Raw genomic sequence first — 22,894 nt, 5'->3', positions numbered from 1 at the left:
TCCACCTAGACCCCGCCTGATTTAGATGTCAATAGAAAGATTGTTTGTATGGTATAATTTAGCGTCTATATAGTGCTTCAGTCGATAGGATGTATGGACTGGATGCAAGTTCTATTGTGTCACCGTTGCTCATGCATCACGCAATAAGGGGTGGACAGCTGCATCGCACGGGACAATGAGCGGGACGTATGGGTCTGTATGGTCGGTAATCAACGACCCGATATCGCCTAAATAAACGCTGACCTATTAGGAGAAGACCGATTCATCAACATGAACAACATCAATAACAACTTGATCTCTACTTTGCTTCACAGATTGCATTTGCATACACAGATACGATGTCTTCGAGGACTGTTGCTCTCCTGAACAGGACTGCTCGATCAGCTACTGTCAACGGAAGCTGCTTGAGTGGTCCTCGCGTTCCACTCGGCGGTCGAGTACGATGGACATCTAATCAATCAAGAGTTGACCGGAACATAACCGGTCCCCAGAAGAACAGCAACAGCTTAATCGTCGCTTCTGTGAGTCCGCCTCTTCAGGCCTCACCCTACATGGTCAGGACTACTGACTGACATACGCTCACGCTTGCAGGTGGCCGCAGCTTCACTGGTCACTCTTCTTTCTTTCACGACTTGGCCCACATTACATGCCGACAGTGAAATCTCTAAGAAGACACATCAGCAGGAATCGGCTTCTTCGACCAAGAAGACCACAACTGAACCAGGACGGATCTCGGCTGAAGAGCTGGCAGATCATAAGAGTCTCAAGAGTCTATGGGTAGCAGTAGATGGGGATGTCTGGGAGTGAGTGCCATCACAATTGAATCTCTGAACAGAAGAAAGCTGACGCGTAACAGCGTGACAGATTTCGCGAACCAACATGTGAGCTCTTGTCTCTCACTACGTGAACGCTCTACTAATCCAACTTAGCCCGGAGGAACTGAAATACTAGTACAACATGCTGGGAGGGACGTGACAAGGTAAGCTACAATGCACCCATACCTTCTTGTCTCGCTCCAACCTAACCTACATTGTACCAGGATCTTCAAAGCGATCCACCCCACTCACACCGTCGAGAAGAACCTGACCTCAGAGCAGCTGGTCGGTCGCTTAGACGACTCAGGTATGTCCATACTTTCACTACAGGCTTGGACGGTGCTGATTGATCTGATCTGGTATAGCTATCAAAACCTTTGCAAGTACATACACGGACGAAGAGAAGAAGATTGGGATGGCTCGGGCGAAGCTGTTTGGTGTGGACTCGGTTGTCAGCCTTGATGATTTCGAGGTCAGTCTGGATCTCTCCCTCTCATGGTAGTTATTGCGGATCAAAAGACCTGACAGGATCCTTTGCACAGCGCTATGCGAAGGACTTGTTGATTCCCGCTGCGTGGTATTACTATTCCACCGGTGCTGATGGGGAGCACTGTGAGTCCGATTACCATCCGTCCTTCTGCATATACTGAGGTCCCCTAAAAAAGCTCTCTTCGACAATGCGGACGCTTATAATAGGGTCCATTTCAGACCCCGTGTCATGAGAAACGTCACAGATCCGGATCTGAGGACGAAGATCTTAGGCGTTGAGAGCACGTTACCGTTCTATGTCTCGCCGACCGCTAGGAATGGTCTTGGACAGCCTTTAGTGAGTCAACTTACCTATTTCTTCTCCACTCCCACTTGATCAAACCCACTAGGAGGTGTGGTAGTGTAGTCGCACATTCCGTTGTTAGACTTTCTTTCAACCGAACGCTACAGGCGACAATAAGGGCTGACCCAGCCTTATAGGGCGAAATCGCTGTGACCCGCGGTGCAGGTGCAACAGGTATTTTGCAAGTCCTCTCACACTACGCAAGCAGATCTCTAGAGGAGGTGATCAGCGAGACGAAGGAAGGTCAGAAAGTCGGTTGGCAAATCTATACCAGTATGGATAGGTGAGTAGAACTGTACTGTTCGGGATGGCGGTGATGTGGCTAACGGCAAATTATGATTGCTCACAGGGAAAAGTCGGCCAGGGAGATCCGGGAAGCATACAGACTCGGGGCTCAGTCCATCTGGGTGACCGTGGACACGGCGATCGTGGGTCAAACCTCAAAAACAGAACGCTCTCAAAAGGTATCGTATGCTGATATGAAACTTATCAGTTGGGTAAACGGGAAAAGGAACGGCGAGCTCAAGCTGAACGGACACCAGTGAGCTATCTCTCCCATGCCCACGAAGACTTTTCCTAACGTTTACATTGAAGGCGGCACATGGCAAACCTTTGAGTCCGCCTCTCCCGAAGAACGCCTAGTGAGTGGAAATGGGCCGCCAACTTGTTGTCTGCACATGATCTGTCTTGTTTTAATAATGTGCCGCTGAATGTACTTTTGGGTGATTGCAGTGCTCACGACACCGGGTTGACATGGAAAGACATCGACTGGATCAAATCGCTCGCTCCTGGTTTACCGATCGTCATCAAGGGTGTCGGCGCGTGGGAGGTGAGCGAGGACTTTGACATGAAACACCGATCGCCCGCTGACAGTTCGGATAGGACGTTGTATTGGCTCAGAAGTATGGAGCGGATGCGGTCGTACTTTCCAATCATGGTGGTCGTCAATTGGATTAGTGAGTGGCACTCCACTCATCGAGCTTGGCCTCCGTCTTGTTCTAGTGTTGATGCTGATTGCTATTTCGTCTTAGTGCCAACCCACCTTTGAAAACGCTACATGATCTTAACGTCCATTCTCCTTCTTCAATCCACCAACCCGACTTCCAGATCTTTGTCGATGGCGGGATCCGACATGGTACAGACATCTTGAAAGCATTGTGTCTCGGTGCGAATGCTGTAGGATTGGGTAGACCGTTCATCTACGCTGCGACGGGATGGGGATCGGATGGTGTGGAAAGGGCTGTCCAGAGTGAGTACAAGATTTCCCCGTCTCCTTGTCTTCATAACTCTGTACTTCGTTTGAACCTTTTGGGAATACTACCCTTCATCGACGATGCTGACTCTCCTAACTTGCAGTCCTCAAGGAAGAGTTGGAAATTGGGATGATCCTGTTAGGTGTTACTCGACTCGATCAACTCGGACCGGAATACGTAGACGTGTCAAAGCTGTAGATGAGACTGACAAAGGGAGGGTTGTATCTTGAATGCGATTTGCTTGTAAACTGCAGATGCAGATGTGCAAGCTCCGCTCGGATGTACAATGCATGTCACGTATGCTGGACCGACCATAATAGACTCTATTCTAAAAACCAAAACCCAAATATACAACCCAAACGCAAAATTATGCAATAAATGTCCTTTCTCACCTGTCTACCGATTATACCGGATACTTTGTCTGTCTCAACAATGCGGTATCGTGCATCGCAAAGAAGAAAGGACCTCTCTCATTCAAGTTCGCACTCTCCACTTGGCCTGCTTCTCCTTCAGTAGGGTAGAGGAACGCATCTCTGATCAACATCAGATTCGTCTGCATCCTTTGCACGTCGCCCCATGAGTAGGAGAGCAAAATTTGTTCGAGATGGTCGATCGACGAGTCGGAGATCGTAACAGAAAAGGAGGTCCAGTCGAGCATGTCCCAGAAGGGATGGTGGGTCTGATCGCCGAACAATACAGGAATACAGCCGCTGAAAGGTCACTACGAGTCAGTATACCGCACATTTGCACACAGTAGTATAAAAGGTCCGACATCGTCAGGGAACACGACACTCACGCATAGATCACATCGATAGTCCTTGTCGCCCAGCCCGTTGTACCCCTAGGAACGGGGCAGAACACCGTATCTCCGATGGTCTCCAGATAATCTGCACCGGGTTTCATCTCATTCCAATACCTCCTCATCGTATTTCCTCCAACCAATCTTGGCTCTGAGACATCTTTGAATGGTCGATCACATGTAATCTTTTGTCTCAAAGACGTTCCAGCTCCCGCGACAGAACCTTTGAAAGCGACGAGGATGGATCGCTGTCGACACGGTCGGACATGAGACAAGTCACCGTATTTCTCGCGCAGTTTGTCTTGCAAACATGTACGAGCAGGAATGACAACGTCTTGGTCGATACGATAGCCTAAACACGATATATTCAGTATGTTTACCAGTGGAGGAGGTGACGCATGACTCACAAGGACTGTTCAGATCTCCCATGGGTTGCCAGCTGGATATCCTCTCCATCTCAGGGGCGACGGAGCTCCAGTCTCTCACTCGGAACAGATTACGAAGCACCGTATTGCATACACCCCAGTCAAAGGTGAAGGGAACAATAAGGTTGGTAGGGTCGAAATCGGCAGGCAGATTATGCTCCAGAGCGTTTCGGATCCATGGTTCGACAGGCGGCATCTGCGCACATATCAGCGAATCGTTCCTTTGGTAGCGTGTCTGATACAAAGAGAGAGCTCACCATCTTCGTCCCGGCGAAGTAAGGCATGAACACCAGACTATTCTTTTCATATCGCTGACTCAAAGCCTTTACCCCACGTTCCATAACCGTGTCCGCGGAGAAACATCCATGGGGGGTACTTTGAAGCTTGTCAAAGTCACCCGGATGGTCATCTCTATCAGATTGAACCTCTTCTGGTAATCGTGTGAGGTTGATGGTCGGGAAAGCGGGCTTGCCCTGGAGGTATCGTCGAGCCGGGGGTCGAAGGACGTTGTACCATGATGATTGGGCGACTTGCTTGATCAACACGTCAGGATCGTACATTGCCAATTCGTCCCAGTGTATCGTGGGAGGAGGGTAAGACAACGCAGGAACGTTGGCAAATGCGGTGAAGGGATATCGTATTCTGGATGAACAAGCACTCAGAGCACAAGCGCAGTTACCAGTGTCCAGACAGATCGTCGGATGGTCGCAAAGGTTGGTGCAAGTATCGAGTGATCGGAGACGCCAGTCAAATGGCTCGCCCGTAGGTAACGGTGCCTCTTTCAACTTGAGAGGATGAGACAAGACCTGCAGATTTGACAACTTGTCGTCCACCACTTGTCTCGCCTTTTCCAGTCGTTCACAAAGGGTGATCTCCCGGGATGCGTTGAAGTACCGATACTTCTCCAGTCGTTGATCGCTGATCGCCGATGCCAATGGATCTTCTTTGAAAAACGGCCAAGGTGCAGGTTTGCCGGGACAACAGAAGGGTGTGAGACGATATCTGTACTGCTTGGCTTCATAACCGGTATGATGAGGTAGAAGTGGTTTGTCGTCAATGGACAAGAAGACATAACCGGTATCTCGTCCAACTTCGGCTATGAATTGGGATTGGATGCCAAGTAGATGACCTTCGGGAGTGGACTCGAAGTAGTGCTCTTTGCCATTGACGGTTTGAGATAATCTAACCCTTGCTTGGCTTGCGCTCTGGGACTTGACTTCGAAGTGCCAGATTTGCGGCTCGTCCTCATCACGCCATCCGAAAGAAGTGCTAGAGTCCTCCTTCTTATCCGCATAGAGATACTCCATTCCCGAAGGACCGTCCACTCCTATCGTGCCTGTACACCCATCGAGCTTGACCAGGTCGGCTATGCTGTACGATTTTGGTTGACAGCTGTCATCGGTTTTCCGTTCGAGGTATGACAGAGTATCTTCAAGGAAAGCAGTGGTGAGTCGCACGAGTCCGTCATCTTGACTGACCCGCGACTGAAACCCTAATACATCCTTGGCTGCTTTCGTACTACCGATGTAGTGGTCTGGGAATCTGTCGTCCCCTGGGATGGTTTGCAGTGGTGAAGAAGAGTTGGTGAGAGCTAGGATCTTCCGGATAAGTTGGATGGCGGGTGTTGATGTGCCCGTGCCGACGTTGAACATTTCCACGCTACTCGGTGTGGAGAAAGTTGTATCTTCCAGTCGGTTAACGGCTAGCGTGAACGCATCAACGACATCGTCTATGTGGACCATATCGAGCTATGACCCAGACACGTATGTCAGCGGAGCCCATTGACAGACCATAAATACAAGTTGTCTTACATCTTGGTTCCCTCCTACTATCTGTATCGGTCTGTGTGATAGAGCATTGGTCATGATAGCCGGTATGAGTCGCTCGTGATGGTCCGCCAATCCACCATATACGTTGGAAAGCCGTAAGAGTATCGCATGGAGGTCATTCGCCTGAGCATGTTTCCGTATGACAACCTCCGCATCGCTCTTGGTCGCTCCGTATGCGTTGGCCGGATTGTTCGGTGTCTCCTCTGCGACGGGGAATGTCTTTGCGACACCATAGACCTCCCTGGAAGAAGCTTGGATGAACCAACCTCCTTTCCCACGCCGTCTCAATGCGTCCAAAACTACCTCCGTTCCTCTAACATTGACATCGTCACAATCCTTTTCGTTCTCCAAACACCATCCTACTCTCGACACAGCAGCCAAGTGGATCACGCCCACCACATCGGATGTGAGTGCTTGATCCAATATTGATTCGTCTCGGATATCGCCTTCGATGTACTTGAGCAACCAGTCAGCTTGCGGGAGGTCGTGGTGAATAGCTTCGAGTTCGTCGGTGTGGAAGATGAGGTCGAGAACAGTGAGGGGTGTATTAGAGGACAAAAGACGGCGAACAAGGAGTTTCCCTATGCACACCAAGGGACGTTACAGGCATTAGCCGGGTTACGTGTCAGCGAAGCTCTCTTGCTGCTCACCGATATTACCACCTCCTCCAGTGACTAGTATTCTTCCATTCGCCTTCGCCTTGACCACCCCTTGCTCCGGCAAATGTTGCTGCGGATCCTTCTGTCTCCATTGCGATACCTTGTAATTCACCCATCGAGATCTAGAGCTCAACAGCTCCTACGTTGACATGGTTAACCTTCAGCGGTCCGAATGACGGTATGACTATGATACTCACAGTCTGCTCTGTCGATAACACCAGTAGAACGAGCAACACACTTGCTAAAATGATCCATCGCCAATGTCTATGTATGGAATGATGCCGATGCAGTTCGTATAAGCGTCGAGTGCGCATTGAGAGAGCACTCCGAGCTCCTATCTCAGGCGGTGAGGTGAGTCTGTGTGTCCAGGAAGGTGTGAGTCGATCTAGGGGTGGTCAAAGGTTGAAACAGCTAGTTGAGGTCTACGTTTGTGCTATACTTTCTACGTTTATGATTTCTGCTTTGAAGTGGATGTGGATGTCAGTAGAAGAGTGAATGAAGAGGTTGACGTTATGCATTATGCATTTGTGGTTTTGTGGTTGTAGTAAGTCACCCCCCGTTGAGAATCACAAGACGGGAAGGATTAAAGTGTGGTTGCAGAGAGTGGTAAGTTAGAAAAAAAGCGGGAAGGTCACGGCACGACGGGGTGAATGAAACATTAATCGCACCGACGGGATCCACTTTTATTATTATTGACTCTACCATACCATCAATTGATCTGATCAAAGCATGCATGCATTCATTCATATGTCATCATGCCCACTCCTTGTAGATCACATCCACCATTCGTCTCACACCTTCTTCTATACCTTCTTTCGTATCATAACTGTATGCAAGTCTAAAATGACCCACTCCCTTCCTTCCGCCTCTCGATTTCGTGCTTTTGTACTCTTCCCCCATCCATGGTCGGTAGTACCATCCGGGAGTAACCAGCACATTCCCTTCCTCAATCAACTTTTTCCAGAAAATCTCCTCGTACTCTTGTTCGGGATCATCGCTCTTTAGCGACTGGAAAGATGGATTGGAGGAATAGTAGACATTACACCATAGGAACATGCCAGCGACAGGTGGAACGTAGCTGAGAAGTGGTTGACGTGATCCTTTTCGGAATGCGACGACACCTAGAGCACCTTCAACACCTGATTCTTCGGCGGGCACGAGGTCGAAATGGGATGAGACAGCGTCGAGCTGTATCACATACAGGCAACATCAGAAGTCAATCAGTTGTATAGCACGATCGATAGTGACACGCTACGCACCATCCAGTCTCGTCGGACGCGATATTGCTCCTTCAAGTTTGTAGTCCATTCGAGGAACCCATTCAGACCCCATTCGTTCAACAGTTGCCCAACCATCATCTGCTCAACTTCTCTGTCAGCGACAGCTCAGAGTATGGGGTAGCAGTGCCAGACGTACCTGAGAGAAACCGGACGGATGTTGAGTCTGCACTTCTGTCCCTCGTAACAGCCTCTCGGCGAACTTGGAGTTTGCAACGAACCATCCTAGTCTTGAACCTGGTGCGATTGTCTACCGATGCCACCATGATGATCAGTATGCGTACGATCCCATATTGTGACCTGCTGGCCCACCTTGCTGAAGGTCTCTAGTCGGATAACTCGACCTTGATAGTCGTGCTGTAGGAAGCTCTTCTCCATGGTGTCAATGAACCCTTTCACATCTACGTTGGTAGAAGCAGGGAGGGAAGGAGTGTCAGGAGAGTAAGGTGCGAATTGAAGCATTGTGTAAGGGTCATCTTCTACGATGATCACATCTGCGAAGGGAAGAGAGTATCAGCTTCGTCGAACATTTCAGTCGTTCACATACCATACTTGACGCAAATGTCATAAATCTGCTTTCTCCTCTGAGACCTCATCGTACTTCCCAAGGGATTCTGACCGACAGGAACGATATACAGGACATGTGGTCTTCTCCCTCTCTTCTCGTCCCAGTTACTCAAGATCTGTTCCAGGGAATCGGCTTTCGCTCCTTCTCCGTCTACGCTGATCATGGCAGCTTTCACGCCCAGTGGTATGAAGGCTGCTTGCGCAGAAGGGTAGATCTGTTCTTCGACCAGGATATGATCACCCGATTCGAGCAGAAGAGTGCAGACTTTATTCCACCCGTCGGTCGAACCGGTATTCAAAAGTGTGGTCCAGTCGCCATATGCCGGTGTGTGTAACTTGGCTGTCAACTCTCGAGTGAAGTCGAGTAACGTCACATGTCCCGCTGGAGACGAGTATTGAAGTGCTTGCGAGATCGAGTATGGTGATGAGGGGGATTTGTGTAATGGCACAGAGAAGGAGACCGACTCGGAAGGTGTAGATGGTGACACGGTGTCGAGCACGGTGGAACTGGGAAAGGCAGTCGCATCGACAGAAGAGAATGGGAAGAAAGAAGGGTGTGGTAGACCTATACAACTCGACTATTCCATCAGTCATTCATTCTAACTATTCCCCGAAACCCGGGAGGAAAGCGCGCACTCACCTCCAGCCAGACTGATGATTCCAGGTTTCGCCATGTACTGTATGATATCCTTGAGCGGACTCGGAGCTCTATCCCTCGCAAGTTTTGACAGATGATGGCTCAGGTCGATAGACGCAGGAAGGGCTTTGGAAGTCGTCATAATGGGCGACGTGGTGTACGACTGGAATACTGTCCCAACGCGTCAAGTACAGCTAACTTATGAACACAAGTGGGATATTACTATCATAAACCTGTGGGGATACGAGTGATTGGTCCTGTTGAGGATGACTAACGACCAGTCATCTATCACTGTATTCTACCATCCAAAATCACGCGATGGCCAAGACGGTTATCTCGGTCGCCGTAACTTCGGCTTAGGCCGTGAGAGTGGAATGTAAGGCAGCGACGGGGTTGTCCAGATCCGTTCTTCACCCGATCATCAGGGCCAAGGGTATGCAAGCGGTGTGGCTTGTTCACGATCGTCGTGTGCAGTATGAGGTGGATAAGTGGGCTGCCATGCCAGTATGGAACTTAAACGAAAGACCGCTCCAGTCACACTTCTTTGAGCCATCGCTGTTCGCGCCGTAATAGCTCAGCTCTGATGATAATTCACACCTCTTGTTCCCATTCTCTGATATGTCTCGCAGATGAGAGTGTGCATCTTCACCACCGTGAGTCAACTACGAATGTAGACCTGTTTCGAGCCAAAGAGCAGACCCGACTAATATACTTCATTCGCACAGCTACAATTTTAGGTTACCAATTCCTTCCATTTCGTCAACCCTACATACACTTGCCAAAAGCGATGTAAGTGACCAAAGCTGCAGCCACACCCCACTTGGCCGCGACCTTGAGCTTTGACTTCCTAACTTCCCAAAGTTCGCCCTTGGAACCCGCGTGGTCGATGGCTTTGACATCGTCAGGAGTGAGGGTGATGTCTCCAACGTCGAGATAACCTTCAAGGCGATCTTTCTTGGATGAAGTGGTGACGATGATGGCGCTGTGTAGCAAGCGAAATCGTCAGCGAGATGGTGGCGTTACGATGCTTGTGCATTGAACGATCGAAGGGGAGGAGAGCCGACTCACTCTTTAGCCTTTGACCAAGCGAGTAAGACCTGTTCAGGCTTCACACCCAATCTCTTTGCGATCTCGTTGACAGGCTTGTCGACCGGTCCACCAGGCTTTGAGGTCAAAGGGATGAGGGAGGAGTATCCCTCTGGGACGATGTGCTGGCTCGACATGTATTGGAGGAGAGGGGTAGTGGATTTAATGACGTAGGGGTGTAGGAGGATCTGGTTGACGACGGGTTTGATGGATGCGGAAGCGAGCAATTCTTCCAGGTCTTCCTTGGAGAAGCTGGAATAGCCATCATCAGCTATCCGCTACAGATCTGGGTAGGGTCATCATGCACGAAGACTCACTTGGAAACACCGATCGACTTGACCAAACCCTCCTTCTTCAATTGCTCAAACTGCTTCCAAGTCCCCTCGATATCACCCTTGCACAACCTGGGGTGATGGATCAGATACAAGTCGAGATAAGAGACACCGAGCTTCTCGAGTGATTCCTCGATGGACTGTCGTGGACCTTTGTCGTCGACACCGGACCATTTGGTGGTGATCCATACATCTTTGCGAGAAAGACCGGATTCCTTGAATGCCTTGCCGACTTCCTCTTCGTTTCGGTAGACTGCAAGCCCATCCCATCCAAAATAGTCAGATCAAATTCCCTTGCTGCTGATAGTATAAATGAGACACGAGATGAGATGAACACCCACCCTGTGCAGTGTCGAGATGATCGAAACCTACATCAATCGCTTGACTGACTTGACCCGTACAAACGTCCTTGGGGATCTTCCAACTTCCAAACCCAATAGCGGGGATCTTTCGACCGTCGTTCAACAAGATCTCTTGGAAGGGCATTTTGAACTGTATGAACCGTGTAGTGAGACGGAGAAGAGAAAAGTGTAGATGGGGATGATGATCAAGAAGACTAAGAGGTAATATAATGACCCATGCGGGTACATGTACTGTACGGTTACACCCCCTCAGATCGATCTGACCTACTCTCGGCGTCGCCCTACTCCGTCGACCATGCAAGATGCCGTTATTGAATTTAGCGTCGGTACCGGATTTGGCCGGTGATGAAAATACGACATCGATGACACCACCATATGGTAACATCCAAGGTGAGATTCAGATTCACTTACACATCTACAACCGCAACTTGCCCTTGCTTGTGTTCTTCTACTGATCAGAATCAGACTTGAGCATTGCAGAGCACACCCTCACCATGGAGTCGCTCGTAGACGTCACCACGACATCGTTCCAAGCGATCTTGGCGGTCGTCGTTGTATTCACCGCTGGATACGCGTATAAAGGTAAACACGTTGCTTCTCTAAGTACGGTGAGTGGCTTTCATCTCTTTCTCAGTCTCTTGCAGCTCATTTGTCGGATTGCTAATGTACGATCTACCATAGACTTTGATCTCGTTCTCGCGAAATGTCTTGCTCCCTGCTTTAGTCCTCACCACGTTCGCAGCATCCCCCTCATTGACATGGAAGAGACTTTTACAGCGTGAGTATAATGTTCGAATCTGTGTACCAGGAAAGCTGACACGTTCGTGTAATTCGCAGTATGGCCAACAATCATCATCGCCCTTGTATCTCATGTTGCTTCCCTCATCGTCTCGCTGGCCGTCCAAAGGTTCAGCAATACTCCCAAATGGACAGTAGAAACGCTCACCTACAACAAGTAAGTGGCGGCAGTGACATCGGTCTATGACAATCGTGGATATGTCAGGCTGACCAACATTGCTTGTTCAGCGTCGCGTCATACCCCCTTATCTTGCTGTATGCTCTGTATCATGTTTCCTCCGAAGGTGGTCTCGCACATCTCCACTGGCGAGTCAGGGATACGTCTGAACAAGTCCTTGAGCGTGCAACAGTCTACATCCTCGTCAACCTCCTTGTAGTCGAGATTGCCAGGTGAGCGATATTTCCGCACGAATGCGGTCATGATTAGCTAATCAAATTATGGGTCTGTTTTAGAACCGCTCTTTCACCTCTCATTGCCAGACTTGTCCCCTCCGAAGCATTCTCGGGCGATGATGCTGCTGAACAACACGATGGTTCAGCTGATGAACCTACCGACTTCGAAGAGGCAGATGAGCGAACTCCGCTTGTCAGCCCTACCACTTCCAAAATCGTCAACAAGCGAACTATCCTCCTGTCAACTGTTCAATCCCCTATCCTTATCGCTGCAGTGATCGGACTTGTGATCGGTATCATCAAGCCCCTCCAAAGGGTCGTTGTAGGTACTGGTGTGGAAGACTCCAATGGGAGTTGGTTATGGCAGGGTGTAGGACTTGGTCTTGTCTTTCTCGGAGCGTCTTTCGCTCTTGTAGAGACTTTGGGTGTCGGTGCGGGTGTTAGAGCTGGCGAGGCACACGAGTGAGTACCTATATATTTACCTGTGCAGCTCTGTCGTCGCGTCGTATTGAGATTAAATTGTATAGATCACCCGAGTACAAGGTACCGCCTACCCTTGGTACAGTGTTGCTGGTTGTCTTGTGGCGATATGCTGCCATCCCCGCTATTATCCTTCCAATCATTAGAGGATTCCGCCACGTCGCATCGACCAAGGTCTACCTCCAAGACCCAGCGTTCGTAAGTATCCGGCATATCCTCGTCCCCTGTTCCTTATGTTGACTGGAAAACATTCATAGTCATTCGTCCTTGCTTTGACGACCATCACTCCTCCGGTTCTACCTCCCAGCTTGAACCCTTACCGATCCTCCGTTCTTTTCTCGACATTCTACGTAGCGCTTCTCAGCTCTCTCCCGATCGCTATTGCGATCGCCATCTCCGGTCGCGGTATCTCCTATGATGTAGATTTCGATCTCCTCTCCGCTCTCAAGTCTGCCGGTGGTGGCGGTCTTGCCGGTGCGGCAGCTATGGTCATCCAGGTTCTTACATTGATGCCGATGAGGACTATCATGAACTATCAATATCGATACGGAGGGAGTATCAAATCTGCGACTACGACTTTGTGGAACGACGGTGGATTCAAGCGATACTATGCGGGATTAGCTGCAGCTCTGTAAGTCCCTCTCCTCTCCACACTTACCATAGCTATCCCAACTTACTAACCAATCTTTGTGTTCAGCTTCCAAGGTCCCTTGTCCCGATTCGGAGATACAGCAGCCAACGCAGGAATTCTCGCGTTGTTATCAGCGTTCACATGGCCAGTCCTCGTCAAAACAATCGCAGCAAGTGTCGCCTCCGCCACATTCCGCATGACCCTCACACCCATCGACACGATCAAAACGACCCAACAGACACAAGGCGGTGTGGCGGGATTGAAGTTGGTCAGGAATAGGATCAAGGAGCAAGGTGTGGCAAGTCTGTGGTACGGAGCATTGGCCACTGCCGCTGCTACGTTTGTGGGGCATTGTGAGTGGTTAATGGCACTTTCGAAGGTCCATTCGAAAATTCGCTGATCATGCATCGCACAGATCCTTGGTTCGGAGTGAGTGACCAGATGCACTTGGAAAGCGCCACCAAGACCATAAATACTGATCAAACGTCCTCAATTGCAGACATACAACTGGCTCTCGGCTGTTCTCCCTCCCCCTCATACCATCATCCAGAAACTTCTGGTGAGCTAGCTTCGAGTCTTTGCTATCGAATGCGGACAACTTACGTCTTGTGGTAACTTAGCGTCAAGCATTCATCGGGTTCGCTGCTTCCGTCGTCTCTGACACCGCTAGTAATTCGCTTCGAGTTGTGAAGACGTATCGACAGGTTCACGAAGGTGATGTAGGATACTGTGAGTGTCAGGCCGGCGCCTCTACCTTCCTGTTTCTGGTAATACAAGTACGTAGTGCTGAATTTCTAATATCGCTGCGTGTCGTTCCGGTATTAGTGACCGCCGCCAAGGAAATCGTCGCGAACGAAGGACTTCTAGGACTATTCGGTCGAGGTCTCCCCACTCGACTAATCACCAACGGTCTGCAGGGTCTGCTTTTCAGTATCCTCTGGAGGTATTTCCAGGATCTGTGAGTGATTGTTGTACCAAGGATTGCCGTGCGATGGTGATCAAACGAATTGAGTATGCTGATATGTTGCATTTATTTTAGCATCGCTGGTAAAGGGAAATAATCACCTCGAATCTAAGGACGATCTCACTGAGAGCTTTATATAAATCTTACGGTACCTGTGCCGTACAAATATCTCTATATATGCATTTGAATAGTCAGGGCCTTCAATCCGCAAGCTCTCCACCAACTCTATGAACGAGGTGGATCGAATTATGACTATAGTCATCTAGATACGCCAACCAAAAAGTCCAATCTAGCAGATGTTCGGGCGAACGGGGGCCGGAGTTAACTATTGAGGCTTTCTGTATTTTGGTCTTTTCCTCTTCCTTACCGGGAACCTCCCAAGCAGCTCGATAGGCTGACCAACGCGACGAACGTGCTCCGGTCTACGATCTACGATGTACGCAGCCGTCTATAGCCATGAGATAGGGGTCGAAGTAGCATGTGCTTCGCCCATTATTAATCTCCGCTTCCATGGCGGTATCTTATACCCTGATCATTCCCATCAGCCTTCATGCCCGACGAGCACTTTTCCGTCATGGACCGATCTGTGAAGGAGAGATTGAGTTCGCCGCGACATGTGTTGTTTGCCTCGATGCCGTATGTGCTGTGCGATCCATGTGATACCAGTGACTTACCGGAACTTCGAAGTGTGGCTTTCCTAATGGCTGAATGGGAACCTTTTTCAGTGTGTGTACTTCTCGATTCGCCCTTGTCTGGCCATTCATAGATCACAGACGGAACCCAGTAACATCCCTATCCTGTTCAGGCTATTATGCTTATATACCCCATCACATCAAAGAGGCGTCGCAGTGTATACGCCATTCGTCTTACAAAGACGACGAAGCGAGCAACAGCCCGTGGTAGTTAACTACCGAGTGACTGGAATCTGTTTGTTCGTTCATTTGACTCACGCTCAGAGACATGCATCGGTTGAGTGTTCAAGCACGAGCACATTACATTATGTGATTCCGAGAACGGGAGATGGATTCAGTAATGTTCTCAAACACAAACTTTCACCTTCTAGAAGGATCTATTGAATGGGAATTGGGATCTGTCTTGATGTACTGTAAACGTGCGCGGGCGGGGTGGCATAACCCTAATCTAATCTTACAGCATGACCAAATTAACGTTTCCATACAATTATCTGGACGAGTACAAGTAGCCCACAGTATCTACAGGTCACTGTCGCTGCTCTGCTGTATCATTCTATTTTGTGGCCCGACTACGATCAATGTGCCTAACGTGTCCATGTGCACCGGTACTGATACACCGAAGATGGTTAATTTGTCGCAAATAATGTACTTCAATAAGAGTACAGTACATAGCTTAACCGAAGGTCGTGGTGAACGAGGAATTTCGCCCCGCCTCGCCTTACCTTTGTTGCTCGGTCGTTCGCACATGAACAACTTTCAATGTGCATTCACTGAGATTGATGAGAAAGTTTCAGTTACTTTCTCCAAGCAACGTAACTTGATCTCTTAGCGGAGGGGGAAGGTGGCAGAAAGCCATCGACTACCAGATGCTACAGCGCAAAATGCTACATGATATATATGACCTTTGCCCAGGTATGCACTGCGAGACGCGCTATACCCCTCCTCTCTTATCTTGTTCCTTCAACGTGCAGTGTCGCCATCACTAGTTGTGATAGATCGTCCTCAACATGATCCCTAGAATAGCAGCAGGATACTTCCTTATCGCCCTTTCAACAGCCTTATCCGTTCACGCTGCCGCTTACATAGGATGTATCGCCGGCGTGCCGCGAACGGGTCTCAGAGTAACGGGCATGACGACAAATCAAGCTTGCTTTGTGAGTGACCGCCTTTTTGACTCACTAGTTTGTGGTACTGTGCAATAACGCTGATATGGTCGTCTGTTTGTAGGCGAGTTGTGTGACGAGAGGTTATAATTTCGCATACTTGCAACAAAACAACCCATCGACATGTTTCTGTTCGAGTACAGGGCAAACGTACGCCACCCTAGTGGGCTCAGAAGATGCGTATGGTACATGTGCTACGCCCAGATATCAGGTGAGTGCTTTCGCTTGGATCAGACAGTTCTACTTCTCAGGCGGAATCAAGAATAACCCTTCGTGCGCTGACATGATGCCACAACCCTCAGGCTTATAGCGTGGTCAGCACATTCCAATTCCAGAGTTGTACGACACCACTTCTCGGTGTTGCAGCATCAGTCAGCACCGTCACCGATTTCCCGACCTGTTTCGAAAACTGCAAGATGAACAGATATGCCCTTTTCACACCTGCACTCCTAAGCACCAATTTCCAATGCAATTGCTACGACTCGGTTCCCCTATCACTCACTTTGGTCGCTTGTCAAAAAGGACCGATATCACTCACATCGTTCCTGTATGGTCATCCGGCACAATTCTCCGGACAGGCGAAAAGAGCTTTGAAAGAGAGGTTGGAATACAATATGAGGGAAGAGAGAAAAGCGTTGTGTCCAGGAAGGAAAACCGCTTGTTCCATACCAGGTGCAGAAGACTCGTTCGAGGTGAGCTGGTTCTTCCCCCCCCCCCTTGTGACATCACATCGTGTTTACTGATCCTCCCCCTCTCTTCTTCCCTACTTAGTGCATCGACATTGATACAGAGCTTGAATCATGTGGCGGTTGCATCTACGGGACGTTCAACGATGTCAACGGAACAGCATCAACGGGCACAGAGTGAGTTTCCTTCCTCAATGAGTCATTTGCCCGACAGCCTGCTAATGAGTGGGCTTCAGTTGCTCCGCAGTGAAAGGTGTCGGGAGGGGAGCGATTACCTGCTCTTTAGGAGAATGCGTAGCATATCGCTGTCGACCAGGGTGGAAGTTGGTCAAAGGGATCTGTGAGAAGTACTCATGATGACACTTCGCGCCATTCACTTTTGCTCTTCTACATCTCTGTGTTGCATGCTCTATGCTTTTGTTTTTGATAGCTAGTTGTTAGGTTTGAAACGGACTATATGAAGCCATTAGAAATGCATCGCTGCCACTTGGAATCATCATGGTGACTAACCAAGATTCTTTCCCTGATCACGTGACACGTCTGGCTTGATCCGACCTCCGCATTCCCGACTCACTCGCGGTGACCTTAACCACAACCTCGTCCTTCTATGTCACCTCTGATCACAACGTTCAATCCACGCCAGCCATCATGCTACGTAGTAGACCAGTACCGCGCTTGCCTCCGATCAGACTACGTCTGACAATACGCCTTTGTGCGGATTTCAGCACGTCGGCGGCGAGGAGGAATGATACTAGTGCTGCGTTCACAGGGTGGAGTGTTAGATCACCAAAGGACGTAAGTGGTCGACTGACAAGCGCTTCTCGACAGTGCGACCGGTATGCTGATACGTCTATATAGCTCTATAATTATCTTTCGCAGTACATAGTGGGACAAGAACGGGCGAAGCGCGTCTTGTCTGTCGCGTGAGTCGCTCTACTAGACTGACATGACGAAAGGGGGTTGACCCTTGACTACTCTAGCGTATTCAATCACTATCACCGAATTGCACCTCGACTTCCCTCGCAAGAACCACCCTCACCGCCCTCTCGTCCCCAACCTCCTCCTATTATATTAGATCCCCCACTCCCTTCTCCCCCGACACCTGCTTCTTCGCCTAGGTCATCCGCGCCCACACCAGACAGATATCCCTCCTCGTCGGGCGGGTTCAGACGAGGCGAAGATACCTATTCTTCGTCTTCTTCTTCTTCTTCACAGATCGACTCGCCAGTCTCATGGGACCCGAGTAGAGCTGGCACGCAGATCGGAAGAGGAGATGCGACGAGAGTGACGGGTGCAGAAGATGGGACAGATCCGACTTTGACACATGATTTGTTGACATCGAGATCGAGAGAAGGTCAATGGGGTGAGTGGGAGCGACGTTAGCCAACTGTGCTACGATTTGAGGCTAATCCCCCCTGGTCTTGAATAGCTCGGGATGGATATTTCAGCGCAAGACCTTCTGCACCTCTACCATCATTACTTGGTCAAGCTCTCAAGCGCCGTAAATCTTCCTCTTCAGCTCCCGACCCATCTGCGCCGAATGACGGTACGACTAGGCCACGTCGACGAAAGGCCGGGTTTGTTGGTATGGATGAGGTTGTGAGACAACAGGCAGCCGTTGAGGATGCTGCACGAGAAGTGGAGAACAAGGAGAACGTCGTGATCGAGAAGAGTAACGTCTTGATGGTGTACGTACGACCAATAGTTTGAGCCAGCGACATTTGCTGACAAGCGTGTCCTCTTAGCGGTCCTACTGGTACTGGAAAGACGTTGATGGCGAGGACCTTGGCCAACATCCTCGACGTTCCATTTGCGTGAGTGTATATTACTATTTGCACTTGATATTGTCCTGCTAACGGAGTATTGCTACAGCTCGTGTGACGCTACGACCTATACTCAAGCAGGTTGTAAGTTGCTCTATTCAGGAGCGTGTGCTAATATTCAGATGTCGGCGAGGACGTGGAGAATTGTGTGCTACGACTGCTGCAAGCAGCCGACTATGATGTGAATAGAGCAGAGTAAGTTAGACAGCGGAACACTGAGCCCATCCTCGCATGTAAGCTGACTCCACCTGTTCTGTCTCAGGGTTGGCATAATACACATCGACGAGGTTGACAAGCTGGCTCGACGAGGTGGAGGAGATATGGGTAGTTGGGGAGGAGGACGAGATGTCGGTGGTGAAGGTGTACAACAAGCTCTCCTTCGTCTACTGGAGGGAACGACCTTGACGCTGTCAGCAAAACCTCCTGCAATCTCGTCAAACACCAACAACGCTTCGAGCTCTTCACCATCGTCTGGGCCCGGAGCGTTAGGTCCTAGCGGCGGATCTAGTGGACCGAAGGCAGAGAGTGCTGCAGCATTTGGAGATCCACCAGGGTGGGATCCGAATAATCCTATGAACAGAGGTCTGGGAGGGAAGAGGAGCGTCCGCGAGGGATTGCCAAGGTCAATCAGTGGAGGCGGTGGACCAGGTACGTCTATAATTACGTTCACCTCATTCCAAGCGATGCTGATGCCGATGATTTGTAAAGGCGGGAAAGGAGAAACTTTCGTGGTGGACACGACGAATATCCTCTTTGTGCTATCTGGAGCGTTCGTCGGACTAGAAACGATAGTCAATCGAAGACTTGGGAAAGGAGTGAGTCTACCAGCCCAAAGGATCCCGCTGACATGTAGTCAATCGGATTTGGTGCACCATTACCAAAACCAACGATTGTCGAATCGACCAATCCCGTTCCTCTCAAAGGCCTCGCAACGACCGATCTAGCGACGTACGGTCTTATCCCAGAATTCTTAGGTCGATTACCTATCCTTTCCACTCTTCATCCACTGTCCATCGAGGACCTCGTGCGGATCCTCGTAGAGCCTAGGAATGCTTTGATAAAGCAATACATGGCAATGTTTGAGAGGTATGGCAGCGAACTAAAGTTTACGAACAAGGCGGTGAAGGAGATTGCGAGAGAAGGGCTGGAAAGGGGTGGCGGGGCTAGAGGACTGAGAGGTGTTTTGGAGGAGATCTTGGTCGACGCTATGTTTGAGGTACCCGGATCGGTGAGTGTTGCGTTAACCCCTCTTTGAGAAGCGGTATTCCCACACTCGATTCCTTTCGCATAGTAACCGGTGGCCTCATAGCTAATACAATCATTACAGTCTGTACGCTATTGCCTGATCACCGAAGCGGTCGTCCGAAAAGAGATTCCAGCCGTTTACTTCTCAAGGGGTCAACGGATGGGATATCTCCAAGCTATAGATGATGAAGATGGGCCGGAGATGTTGCAGGAACAAGAATCACTCGAGTCTGATTTGATGAGTGCGACTGGATAGAGCTGATGTGGGTGTCGTGTAGGTGTACGATCACTGTATACCCATGTGTAATAGTATGTTGTATGCATAGTGCGTACCTCTCCATGCAAGCTGGGCGACGGTGTCGTTCATCTGTTCGGACTGTGCATGCATACCATGTTATCCGCCTCTGGCTACACTGGACCGTCCCTTGGTCACTCGGTGAAATTTGGTTCCGTTCGATTGGAGGTTCCAACTCTTCAACAAGAAATGTTGCTTCTTTCCGAGCACCTTTCTTAACGACACTATCCTCCTTAACAGCTATATCGTCATATAGTCAGCATGATCTGAAAGATTGCGCGCCACTCCACCGTAACCATCCACTCGCCTCTCTGATCGCCTTCGCCGAGCTGCATCCCAATCTCTTTCACAACTATGTCCGCTCAAGTCTGTCGCGACTATCTTAATGGGTATGTCCAACTTACCGCTGAACTTTCAAACTCCAGCACTGTGTGCTGATCACTCCTCTCTCCTACATTAGGTACTGTCGTTTCGGAACGTCATGTAAATTCTACCATCCTCCACGAGGCGGTGCTGCAGCTGGGAATAGAGGTCCGTCAGGCGTCAACAGGCCTTCTGCAACGTCAAAATATCAATTCAAGTGAGTGATCCATGTCCATTCCACCTCAATGCCATACAAACGTCGCACAGTCTCCATCTTCAGTGATTTATCCGTGTGTACTGATCGCTGACGTGATAACTTTGTTTTACAGCGAGGAAACGATAAAGTCAGATTTAGGGAACGAGAAGCCTATTTGGGTGTTATCAAATTATGCGACAGCAAAATATGAGCCGAGTCTGTTCTTTGGGTATGATATCTCGCCTGAAGAGTTGAGGTGGAAGAGTGTAATGGCGTTGCGGGATGGCAAGGGGCAGGAATATGTAGGTTCGGAAGTCTTTCTCTTCATTCAATTGTTGAAGTTGTCCAATCTATTCAATGTCCCCACATCATCCAACAGCTGTAACAGCTGGTCGGTGTTGATACGGAGTGATAATCGCTAACGGGTACTTCTCTTGATTAGGTAAAAGAAGAAGAGACACTTCTCAATCAGGCCAACTCCACCATCACTCAAGCTCTTCAAAACCTCCCCACCACCTGCAAAGTTGCCGAAACGCTACACGATGCCCGATTTACCCAAGGCAAACAACCTGGCAGTGAAAGACCGAAAGAATTCTCTGAAGCTTCAGCTTTAGGTGGGGCCTCAGGAGGCTCGAGCGCTGCAGGTGTAAACAATGGTGGAGGGGCTTTCGGAGCACCCAGTGGCAATGCAAGCGGATCAGCATTTGGGGGAGGGAACAAGCCTTCTGGATTTGGAGCGTCGTCCTCCACGGGCGGTGCATTTGGACAGAGCGCGTTTGGCGCTGCTAGTAAGCCTTCGGCTTTCGGTTCGAGTGGATTCGGATCAGGTGGAAGCTCAGCATTCGGCTCCGCTGGGGCTGCTAAACCTGCGACGTCTGCTTTCGGCTCGACCTCAACACCAACGACGACGGCAGGTGGAGCATTTGGATCATCAGGTTTCGGCCAGAAACCTGCAGCATTTGGATCATCAGCTTTCGGTTCGTCTGCTTCGACTACTTCTCCTGCTCAAGCATCAGCTTTCGGGCAGACTGGGTTCGGAGCCAAGCCTGCCGCTCCATCAGCCTTTGGTGGAGCAAACACACCGTCTCAACCATCTGCATTTGGGTCTTCCGCCGCTTCATCTACTTCTGCTTTCGGTGCACCTGCTGCTTCAGGCTCTGCGTTTGGCGCTTCGGCATTCGGTCAACCTGCGAAACCTGCGGGAACCTCTGCCTTTGGCTCAACAACCACGCCATCCGCTTTCGGGGGTACGTCAGCACCATCAGCATTTGGTAGTACATCTACTCCATCTGCTTTCGGCTCCACGGCTACACCCTCTGCGCCTTCGGCATTCGGAGCTGCATCTACCCCTGCCGCACCATCAGCGTTCGGATCGACATCTACCCCATCAGCTCCGTCGGCATTCGGTGCCTCGGCTTTCGGTTCCACCACCACTCCTGCGACTACTGCCCCTACCCCTGGAGCCGGGTTCGGCCAATCTGCATTTGGACAATCTGCCTTCGGTCAACCAGCCAAACCGAGTGCGTTTGGAGCTCCTGCGGCTGTTCAGCCTGCGACCACTGCGAGCGGCTCAGCTTTCTCGGGCTTCGGCAAACCCGCACCTTCACCCGCTGCTGCAGCTCAAGCTCCGGCCGCCTCAGGGTTTGGCGCATTCTCGAACCAGAGCAATACCCCAAGCTCAAATATTACACCTGCTTCAACGAACCCTTTTGCTGCACCTTCACAACCTGCAAATCCGTTCGGCCAACCGGCCCAATCTTCACCAGCTTCAACTAATCCTTTCGCAGCTCCAACGGCCCCCTCTTCCTCGGCATTCGGTTCATCTGGCTCAGCATTCGGAGGAACGAGCGACTTTGGCAAACCAGCTGCGTCGGGATTCGGATCAGCACTCGCTTCTGCTCCTCCTCAAGCGCAAGTATCAGGTCCAGTTCCTCCCGGTTGGTCGTATGATGATCCGTGGTCGTGGACACTTGCGACGGAAGCTGGGTCGGAGAAAGGTGGGAAGTTGGTTGATGAGACGGTGTTGGCATTCAAGAGTGAAAGGTTCGAATTGGGAGCGATACCGATTGTGCCTCCGCCAGTAGAACTGAGAGCGTAGAAGCGGTGGAATGGGATTTTACGGCGAGATGGCAGTTGAACCGAGAACTAGAGAGTAGACCTGTTGTACTATAGCACCATAGCGATGACGAAGGTGACGATCGCATTCGGAATGCACGAACGACATGCATATACATCTCCAAACACAGTTGATCGCTCCTGTCCACTCGCTTGGAAACTGCCCAATCCATCGTC

General features: G+C 50.1%; 5 protein-coding genes across 5 annotated transcripts; 4 read left to right on the top strand and 1 right to left on the bottom strand.

Annotated features, from left to right (window-relative positions):
* Positions 1-175: 175 nt before the first annotated feature.
* On the top strand, positions 176-3,098 carry CI109_107409 (uncharacterized protein; the record flags this gene model as incomplete). The annotated part of the gene is made up of 17 exons (XM_032005807.2): positions 176-205; positions 315-521; positions 592-803; positions 857-881; positions 930-979; positions 1,040-1,122; positions 1,181-1,287; positions 1,358-1,427; positions 1,481-1,641; positions 1,785-1,930; positions 1,997-2,075; positions 2,141-2,188; positions 2,242-2,288; positions 2,380-2,476; positions 2,530-2,603; positions 2,679-2,896; positions 3,004-3,098. 17 exons carry the CDS (start codon positions 176-178, stop codon positions 3,096-3,098), a joined length of 1,749 nt encoding a protein of 582 aa, XP_031859814.2.
* Positions 3,099-3,303: 205 nt separating this feature from the next.
* CI109_107408 (uncharacterized protein) lies at positions 3,304-10,997 on the bottom strand (the record flags this gene model as incomplete). The annotated part of the gene is made up of 16 exons (XM_032005808.2): positions 3,304-3,610; positions 3,697-4,051; positions 4,107-4,320; positions 4,382-5,872; positions 5,936-6,534; positions 6,604-6,751; positions 7,465-7,800; positions 7,872-7,970; positions 8,029-8,139; positions 8,202-8,383; positions 8,437-9,021; positions 9,097-9,264; positions 9,867-10,075; positions 10,162-10,431; positions 10,497-10,764; positions 10,853-10,997. The coding sequence occupies 16 exons, from the start codon at positions 10,995-10,997 to the stop codon at positions 3,304-3,306; spliced, it is 5,487 nt and encodes a 1,828-aa protein (XP_031859815.2).
* Positions 10,998-11,367: 370 nt separating this feature from the next.
* CI109_107407 (uncharacterized protein) lies at positions 11,368-14,236 on the top strand (the record flags this gene model as incomplete). Its single annotated transcript, XM_032005810.2, has 13 exons — positions 11,368-11,481; positions 11,555-11,651; positions 11,711-11,828; positions 11,900-12,061; positions 12,125-12,526; positions 12,592-12,742; positions 12,802-13,175; positions 13,242-13,528; positions 13,591-13,604; positions 13,675-13,734; positions 13,796-13,904; positions 14,001-14,133; positions 14,215-14,236. The coding sequence occupies 13 exons, from the start codon at positions 11,368-11,370 to the stop codon at positions 14,234-14,236; spliced, it is 2,043 nt and encodes a 680-aa protein (XP_031859817.2).
* A 1,602-nt stretch (positions 14,237-15,838) lies between these two features.
* CI109_107406 (uncharacterized protein) lies at positions 15,839-20,004 on the top strand (the record flags this gene model as incomplete). Its single annotated transcript, XM_065968026.1, has 15 exons — positions 15,839-15,985; positions 16,059-16,205; positions 16,297-16,686; positions 16,766-16,857; positions 17,406-17,475; positions 17,539-17,603; positions 17,661-18,043; positions 18,110-18,368; positions 18,426-18,494; positions 18,553-18,587; positions 18,674-18,698; positions 18,766-19,151; positions 19,212-19,294; positions 19,357-19,731; positions 19,831-20,004. 15 exons carry the CDS (start codon positions 15,839-15,841, stop codon positions 20,002-20,004), a joined length of 2,700 nt encoding a protein of 899 aa, XP_065824098.1.
* A 393-nt stretch (positions 20,005-20,397) lies between these two features.
* Positions 20,398-22,700, top strand: CI109_107405 (uncharacterized protein; the record flags this gene model as incomplete). The annotated part of the gene is made up of 4 exons (XM_032005812.1): positions 20,398-20,432; positions 20,504-20,623; positions 20,736-20,904; positions 21,045-22,700. The coding sequence occupies 4 exons, from the start codon at positions 20,398-20,400 to the stop codon at positions 22,698-22,700; spliced, it is 1,980 nt and encodes a 659-aa protein (XP_031859819.1).
* Between the last annotated feature and the right edge of the window lie 194 nt (positions 22,701-22,894).

Source organism: Kwoniella shandongensis, chromosome 14 (genome assembly GCF_008629635.2).
Source record: "Kwoniella shandongensis chromosome 14, complete sequence".
Classification (NCBI taxonomy): domain Eukaryota; kingdom Fungi; phylum Basidiomycota; class Tremellomycetes; order Tremellales; family Cryptococcaceae; genus Kwoniella; species Kwoniella shandongensis.
The sequence above is the reverse complement of the archived record's forward strand: the minus strand, read 5'-3'. Positions and strand labels throughout refer to the sequence as shown.